Source organism: Conger conger, chromosome 8 (assembly GCF_963514075.1).
Source record: "Conger conger chromosome 8, fConCon1.1, whole genome shotgun sequence".
NCBI lineage: Eukaryota > Metazoa > Chordata > Actinopteri > Anguilliformes > Congridae > Conger > Conger conger.
In genome coordinates this window covers 6,455,733-6,464,566 of record NC_083767.1, presented here as the reverse complement: position 1 = coordinate 6,464,566, position 8,834 = coordinate 6,455,733, and the positions used below count along the sequence as shown (strand labels likewise).

Sequence of the window (8,834 nt, the reverse complement as noted above, 5' to 3'; positions counted from 1 at the left end):
CAGAAAAACCCAAACGGAAGACTGGAGCCAGTTTAACGTTCCCTCACTTAAAAGTGGCGTTTAAAGCCTATTGAAAGACTAGAGATCTGCCCTCTAGTGGCGATATCTCAGACGGAGACTAGCAGCACTTAACAAGGTTACACAGAAAAGACTATTTTAATAAATCAACATTATTAAATCAAGCTTGATTTGATTGAAATGTTTACAACTCACCTGCTCCCTTTACACTAAAGTTGTTTTGTTCTATACAAATTAATTAAGTAGTAGTACGCTCAGATAAGTAGTCTCCAGCTTGAATGGTTTTAAAAAAAGGGGGTTTTATTATTGAAATATTAGATGTAGGCCTTGGACGTTATTTATTTCTCAGGTAATAATGATAATATTGATGATGGCTCTTGGTTATTATTATTATTATTATTATTATTATTATTATTATTATTATTATTATTAGTAGTATTATTATAGTAATCCCTCAAATATATTTATTACTATTACTATTTATTACCCTCAAACAAAGATGGAATGTATTCATTAACATAGGCTATATACACGAAACGACGAATTGAGAGAGACTATTAATCAACGCGTTGGATAAATGGTGCGCGTTTACGTTATGATTTATGCTTTAGGCAAACTACATGTTGGAGAGAAATAAAAGGCATTGCTTGGGGAGAGAACGTCAGGGGGTGTGTCCAGTTTGTTGAAACTCAACTGGGACCACAACAAAGAAATTGTGAAAACCACCTATGGGAAGGGAACTTAAAAGCCGAGGGAGCGAAGGAAAGCTTAGTCTGTGTCAGTGGAGGCGGACTCTTACCCTGAACTAAACTAAACCCACTACACGGCCGGCTGGAAGTTCTGGCTACTTGCGTGGACAACTTTTTTTTTAATCTGTATGAATCGCATCAAAATGGATGGCAGCAGTAGACCGCTTGTTTTGACCGGGCATACCCCCTCACCGCTCCCGGTCGGCGGCTTGCAGGTGCCACCCTCTCTCCTGCGTCCACCGCCTCTGTTTCTGCGAGCGGCCACAGCCGCCGCCTGCTGCCCGTCCCTGGAGAGGGGGTATCCCCGCACCCCGAAGTGCGCCAGATGCCGCAACCACGGCGTGGTGTCCGCTCTGAAGGGTCACAAGCGCTTCTGTCGCTGGCGGGACTGCGTGTGCGCAAAGTGCACGCTGATCGCGGAGAGGCAGAGGGTGATGGCCGCGCAGGTTGCGCTGCGAAGGCAACAGGCTCAGGAGGAGAGCGAGGCCCGAGAACTGCAGTTCATGTATTCGGGGACTGGGGCGAGTGAGCCTGGACTGTCCATGGCATCAGGAAGGGGAGCATCAGGGTCGGCCACTACAAGACCAAGAAGCCCGAGCTACGATGTATTTGCTGCGAATGACCAGAAAGATGGTAATTTTTGTATTATTATTATTATTATTATTATTATTATTATTATTATTATTATTATTATTATCATCATCATCATTATTCGTGAAGTAATGCAATACATAGACTCTTAACGGATAGGCAAATGACATGCATACAGTGTTTTTTCGCAATTATTGCCTTGTTTCATAATGTTTGCCCCACACGAACTTCACTTCATGTCAACACCACTTTAATAGCACTTGTTCTAGTCAGCGGTTATGTGATTTTGACTGTCGCAATTGTTTTGGCCAATTATATTATCTATCGAGCCATTATTCTTGTCTCTTCTGTTAACCTTATTTTTGTTATGCCAGAAATATTTTATGAAATACGTTACAAGTACCTTGTACTTTTATTTCTCTGAAATTAACACCTGTTCATGGAATCTGTGCCACATCATTGCTAGGCCACTATACTTCCAAGCGCAGGTGGAGCTAACATTCTGTGTCCCCGTGTGTGTTTTACAGGAGAAAAGATACCGAAATACAGCATTTTCAACGGATTCGTGGGACGTCCTCTATTTGCGCCCCACTCCATTCCGCTGTCGTCTCAGTTGGGGAGAGCTGACTCCACATCTCCCCAGGCGAAGACGCGTACGGTTTTGGATAAAGAAAACGGCGTCAAGTCACCCGGTTCCGATCAACTGTCTGATCAAATGGAAAGTCCAAGATCGATGTCATCCTCGGACCTGGAATCTGGCAGCGAATCGGAAAAGCCAAAGGATTATTTGTCATCTGACCAATATCTGACCGGCTCTTCGTTCAGGCAACGTGACCCCACTGATGTCATGACGAAAATATTTCCTCACCACAAACGGGACGCTCTCGATTCAGTGGTGAAAAACTGCAAAGGCGATATCGTGAAAGCAATCGAACTGGTACTAAATTCAAAAGACAACAAATGCACCTCGGACAGCACGAGTAACAACCCAGCATCCGAGCATTCAAATCTCCAGAGACCGTCTAACTTCGGGCTTCCAGGAGGCGCGCTGGGCACACTCAGCGCCAAGTCCGCATTTTCCCCCCTGCAAGCTACAGTGACTTCGGTTGGAAGCGACAACATCTACGGATTGAATCCCCGATTCGGAATCAGCCCTATCCGCTTGGCGTATTCGGCCGCTGGCGGGGGCATTCCTAGCTTTATGTCGCCTTATGTGACATCCGGGTTGGTGCCAGCATTTCCACTTCGCCCTCCGATGGACTATTCCTTGCCCGGAATGATGCGAGATTTCTCCTACCTCCAGAACAAAGACTCGTTGTGTAGTTCTACCATCTATTCTCGTTTAAATCATGACAAATAATAGCAAATCAACCTATTACCGGTTTCTTCAGATGTTTGGATTAATGGACCATACATACCGGTATTTGTTTTATACACACAAATAATAGCCTGTGCCTTATCGATTTCTCACCCAAATGTTCCTCCCTGATAGTGTCCCAATTTATGAGGACAAGTTGTGTACTTAGGGACATTTGGATGTCAAACAGGAGCCTTCTTACAAGTGTGTTTTATATTTTGTGTCATTTTTTAGTTTCAGTAGTCTATATTTTTATTGATGTATATTTTGTTACAAAGATACTAATTTCATAAATAAAAATGCAACAATTCAAAATGATCTCTTTTTTTCTACAAAATGTTAGTCAGCATTACTGAAAGAGCACTCATAGGAGATATTAATTACAGATGTTCTTCCTAAAGTATTTTTTGGCAACAGATACATTTTTGTTATTGGATTCAGCTATGCTATTTACAGTACACCAATTGAATTGCTAACCTTTTCATAAACTTTCAGTTTTATTGACATTACATGGCAGCAAGTGTATGCCAAATTGCATTCAGAGTAACAACACGTTCGCTATTGCTTTATTTGATTTGCCCATCATTCAGCCGACAGTATGTGACTTATGTCACTGTTAAAAACAGAATCACATTAAGACTGCATTTCAGATCACTTTTTAAAACTTAAATCAACATTTTGCCCTTACAGCAGAGTGTATATTAGTGCCTCCTTAGTTACCCATGGCTAACTCTGATGGTGCTTATTCACCATGTTAAATACACCTGTGCATGTTGCTTTGACTAAAAGCATCTTTGAATTACTAAATTGTAATGACATTCCCACAAAACAATAAAAAATGAATAAATACAAAAAATAAAGGTCCTGGAATGTAGAGGTTGTAATTTAGTAGAATGAGTTAAGTGGAGTGCAAAATATGGCCTTGCATTTGTCTTGTACAAAATTCACAGGCTGTAAAACAGTACTTAATTTGTATTTAAACACATGGTGTGTTTCTTTGTAAATAGGAGGACTCTGATATTTAACACAAACCACCATAATTCCTCCTTCGCTTTAGGCTTCGGTTGACAAAACACACTTTATTTGGAAGTGGGACTGAATGTGATGTTAATGAACAGAGGTGATACAGTGTGCGCTTACTCATCACATTAAAACAACAGCACGGCACATTCTGTAGCCTTCCATAGACCTTAAACTCACACTGTGCTTTAGTGAATGTTTTTACGTATGACTAATTGCTGAAAGGGTAAGTATATTAACTATGCTGCCCTTTGCTTGCTACATACTGCTACACTGACAACAGTCAACAAGAGAAAAGCCTTGGGTCCTAAAGCTGAAATTCAGAATCCTACAGAGTCTAAATAAACAGTGCTTCTCCATGCCAAAGCAAGGTTTTTCTCATAATACCGCCTGTTAACATTTTTGCGTTCACAGCATAGTCTGCATTAGTCACTCAGAATAAATCATTGCTGAAGAATATGCAGTACATTAAAACATTTAAGATAGATAGACAAAATATTTGAGTACTATAGATGTAAAAAATAAACCTCAAATATCAAATCATGTATTATCTGGCCACATAATCAAATAAATAATTGGTTTCCAGCATTTTCATTTACAAATACATGGTAAAATGGTCTGTTCACACTGATCTGACTTCTGTCTGAGGATATTACCTTCCGTGAATTTGTGGCGTTATGATGTCATGATACTAAAAGCTGATAGGTGGCCCTGTGGCTTTTCTGAAAGTGTACTTGGCAAAGCTACAGAAATTTATGGATTTGACTTCAGAAAAAATATTTTAATAGTTAGTGTAACATTTTTTAGGTCATGGAAATGAACTTTTCAGAACACATACAAATATGAAATCAGGGCACTTCTGAGTTGAACTGAAACATATCAACTCCCTGATGTGTTTTCACAGTTTAGTTAAGATTTTCATGGTTTGGTCTAAAGTAGCAGTTGATGTCACTTTTCCCTTTTGAGACAGCCATCCCATACATAGTTCTTTCTGAAATAGCAGTTAGAATCTTTCTATGGTCTTACTTTTTAATGTGAAGGTGGATTATGTTACAGCACAAATCACCTTCTCCTCCATGTTAACTAATCTGCCTACTGTTTACAATAGAATCTCACACATGGGTCTCAGCAACAATGGCTCTATATTTCAATGTATTTTATTAAAGTTTAGAATTACAATATGGAGTGCCACGGGTGGTTGCTTGTATCAGTCAGGAAATGCAATCAACATTCAAGTGTTGCAGTATTGTAGTCTGCAACATTATTATTAAAAGGAAACGATGCTGTGCTTTTCTTTATCTTACAACAGCAGTTTTAAAACAAACAGTGGTATACATTATAGTAAAAACATTTAAATTTCTTTTTTCTATTCATTTATATTGAAAACAGTGTTTTCATGCAGCTTCATGGAGTTTATATTTTATTAAAATTATGGGGGGAAAGAGTTGAAGACTAAAGTGGACAGTGGGGAACAGAAGTATGCAGCCGTTCTTCTGCAAGCTGAATCGGCGAAAATGAAAGTACATTTGCTTTACAGATTTTATGTTTTGTAAAGGACACAAGCAATTGAGGAACACAGTATGTATATTCTCTCTTTCTCGTAGTGCCCCTGTCTTTGTTGTCAGAGTCAGACAAAAGCACACTTCTCAATATGACATTTCAGGCTCACCGTGTTCTGGCCATCAGTTGGTTCACAGAAGGCTGGTATCTTCACAGTAACTGTTAAGACTTCTTGAGATTTGCCTGCCAAATTCCAAAGCCCATGCTCAAAGTGTCTTGAGTTATTATGAGTTGACAGCTTGGTATCAACACTTGAAAACTCACAAGTATTTGGATTCAATACTTATTGTCGTTGCATACAGAAAAAAGTTATACACTTCACAAACTTATATTCAATTGGAAAAATCAGGTTGAGATTTGGACATAAAATGAAAGAAGATCCTCTCTGTGAGAAACATAAAGAACTCTTTCAACAGTGAGAATTACAGGTTAATTTCTATCTTGCAAAAGTTTTCTTCCACTTTTTCTTTCCACAAAAAAAAAAAAAAAATAGAATAGTAATTTTATAGAAATTGTGGATGCTTTTATTTTGGAATATTTTTTCAGTCTTGAGTTCAGTTTACCCATCAGATACTAACTACTTCTACTAACTATTTATACAAAAAAAAAAATATATAAAAAACATAAATAAATAAAATAATAATAATAATGTGAATATTACTCAGTGCCTACGTAGACGTTTATGCTTTAATTTGAATGTTAATGCTATATTATTTTGGGGAAAATAAATAAGAAATGAAAACTATGAAGATCCACAAATGAGAAGAAATGGGAGAAAAGTGTGTGATATCTCTTTAATAAGAATGTAGGCGCCAGTGCGTAAACCAATCAAAATCTGTGCAAGTGGCACGTGCTCATGTTTCCGGAAATACTGCAGCGTTAGGCGAAAGAATTGAAAATGTCCTGAGTCAACTCATTAGCTACCTTAGCCGGAAATTTTCCTCTAAAAATGCAATACCACATCATTATTGTAGTAATTATTTGGTCCACAGTATTGGCTGACTCGAGAAAAATAAGAGGCATTTCTCTGGCATGTAAGTGCAATGCAATTTAATGAAGCGCGTTAGCAAGAAATTAGATTAGCTAACCTAACTGGCTAATTTACTGTTAACTTTTCACCGACGGTCAAATTTAACAGTGACAGGTTGATAAATAGTTAGGGTTAGGTTTGATCGAAGTTATCTTACGTTTGTTAACTAGTTTCCTGAGCATCTAACTATCGACTAGCTAACTACGACTAGATTAAGTTAGATGTATAGGAATGCAGAGGTCAGTGACATATCGTTATTTGCTTTTATTTATTTTCAGAGGTCTTTGCACATGTCATTACACGTATAGTGGTTAAACTGACGTTATCACAGATTTTTTGCTGACCTTGAAGAATCCCTTAGGTACTTGTTTACATTCTGTCTTGCAGTCTGTCGTGTTTAATACGGGTAATTTATAGGGACTTGCAACCTTGGAAACTGTGGTTATGTTTTATTGCATCTAATTTCGCATCAAAAACGGCATATGATGAACATAACAGCTAGCTTAAGTTAAGTTAATTTGGAATGTGATCGCAGTTTTTATCTGAGATCGTGCTTAATTATGACTTTAGCATAGCAATTAGATGCAGCAAGTTAACTATTTCCAGATGTAGCAATTTATTTCTGCCTATTTTCTAACTACAAGTGCAAATAAAATCATTCAAATGTATGTTTCAGCATGCCTCAAAATGCAATAGAGGTATTTATCTGACTTTTTCCCTGAGCTTTCTTAATGTCTGCCAGCGAACAACCAAATTGTTGAATTTCCATCTGCTTTCTTTGATGCAGACAGGCGATTTTATAAAGAGAAAAGGTCATTCCTGTGCATCGATGGATCAAAAATAATCCCCTTTGAGCAGGTGAATGACGACTACTGTGATTGCCTGGATGCCTCAGACGAACCAGGTGAACCAGTTTATTTTTTTCTCCGCTCCTATTTTCTGCTCCCGTTATAACGGACATGAGTTTGAAATCCTAGCCCTGTCTCTGCAAAGGGAAATATCGCCTTGTGGACATCCGTCACCTTTTTGGCGTTGTAGAAAAACAAGTAGGTGTGTGCTGCCCAAGAGGTTCACCTGTGTCAATAGATGAGGTATTTGTTTTGAGAGCGGATAACCGCGAAAGCTGAGCCGCTCGGTTAATCTGACCCCGGGAATACAATGTCTTATCTGACACAAGGGTAATAGCATGCTTGCTCTTACAAACTGTTCCAACCTTTTCGACTGACGGAAGGTGATGTATTCTCACCTGTAGAACAACATGTGCTAATCCTTCAGCAAACCTTCCCTGTAGAGCCGTTTCTCTTCTCATTCAAGGGTGTACATTTTGAACCTGCGCTTCTTTCGTCATGCAGTATTCAGATGTGGCGATAGGTAGCCTATATGTTCACTTCACTGCAAACTACTAGGATCATTGCTAGCTCTATTTGGTGAAATCTTATTGATTGTAATCGTGTAATTACTCTACACAGTGCTTTTGTGGAAACGGTTCTGAACAACTCAAATATATTACTGTTGTAATTAATGTTAAAGTCAATCCAAACATAACCTAAATGGGCATGTGCAGTTGCTCCCTTAGCCCATTAGTCAGAGATTAACATTTGATTGGGATTCATAATGTATTACAACATATTATATATAATTATATTAATTTACAGAATTAAAAAAATAGTACAATAATTATCAGCAGCCTTTATTGTGAAGTGTTGTAATATCCTCATAATATGTTTAATTTCTCTATATCTTCAGTTTATTCCACTTCTGCAAGGTGGTCTGTGAATAAGTGTGAATAAGACATGATATGCTTTAAATTCATGCTGTTATCATGCAGCTGCAATATTATCAACATTAAAGGCACACAAGGAGTTTACGAACAACATGTAAAGGGTAAATCCCTGCACAGTAAAATGTCTGGTGTTGATTTAACCATGGCTCGTTTCCAGGTTTAACCGCTCCGACTCCAGAGCACAGCAGTCGGTAGGCTTTCATAATGTTAAAGATTTTGGCCTTCTGTGTGGCTTTATTGATGGCTGCGGCATTTGCTGGTTGGGGCTCTTAGTGCGCATGGCTGGATATTAACAAGGGTCTGGCCATGCAGTTCCAGTCTGTCAATCTCTGATCAATTAACACAAGGCCCATGTAGTTAGGTGATTGTCAGATGTCAATGGGGGCAACATCTTAGAAATCATTAGGTGTAGCCTATAGATTGTACACAATGAATAAATGCATGAACAAGCACACAGTTTTTCCACAAACTGAAATCAGCCTTTGCTAAATTTAGAAGACATGTCATCTAGTGAATGTGCTAGTCAACGTGCTACTTTTGCGTCACGGAAAATCCCAATTTTCATTTGGTTGCATTGCAGTTAAGGGAATTAAAAGCCGGTGCACAATTCGTTTAAATGTATCCAGAGATGTTTTGCTTTGGACTACAATTCCCATGACCCACACTTTGCGATGCCACAGACCCATGCCAACACTTTGCATTGAAGGTTGTTTGTAAACGATAATA

General features: G+C 38.6%; 2 protein-coding genes across 4 annotated transcripts in view; both read left to right on the top strand.

Moving 5' to 3' along the window:
• Positions 1–774: 774 nt before the first annotated feature.
• Positions 775–3,030, top strand: LOC133135299 (doublesex- and mab-3-related transcription factor A1-like). The gene is made up of 2 exons (XM_061252198.1): positions 775–1,400; positions 1,886–3,030. Exons 1-2 carry the CDS (start codon positions 896–898, stop codon positions 2,716–2,718), a joined length of 1,338 nt encoding a protein of 445 aa, XP_061108182.1. The 5' UTR covers positions 775–895; the 3' UTR covers positions 2,719–3,030.
• Positions 3,031–6,174: 3,144 nt separating this feature from the next.
• LOC133135385 (glucosidase 2 subunit beta-like) overlaps positions 6,175–8,834 on the top strand; it is a 133,708-nt gene continuing 131,048 nt past the window's right edge. For 2 of the 3 annotated variants that reach the window (XM_061252345.1, XM_061252346.1), the window contains exons 1-2: positions 6,175–6,329; positions 7,113–7,229. In XM_061252345.1, the coding sequence (XP_061108329.1) occupies positions 6,245–6,329; positions 7,113–7,229 (202 nt within the window). In that variant the 5' untranslated portion in view covers positions 6,175–6,244. Of the gene's footprint in view, positions 6,330–7,112; positions 7,230–7,449; positions 7,504–8,834 lie in introns of those variants that run through there. The other variant, XM_061252347.1, reaches the window with a different exon arrangement.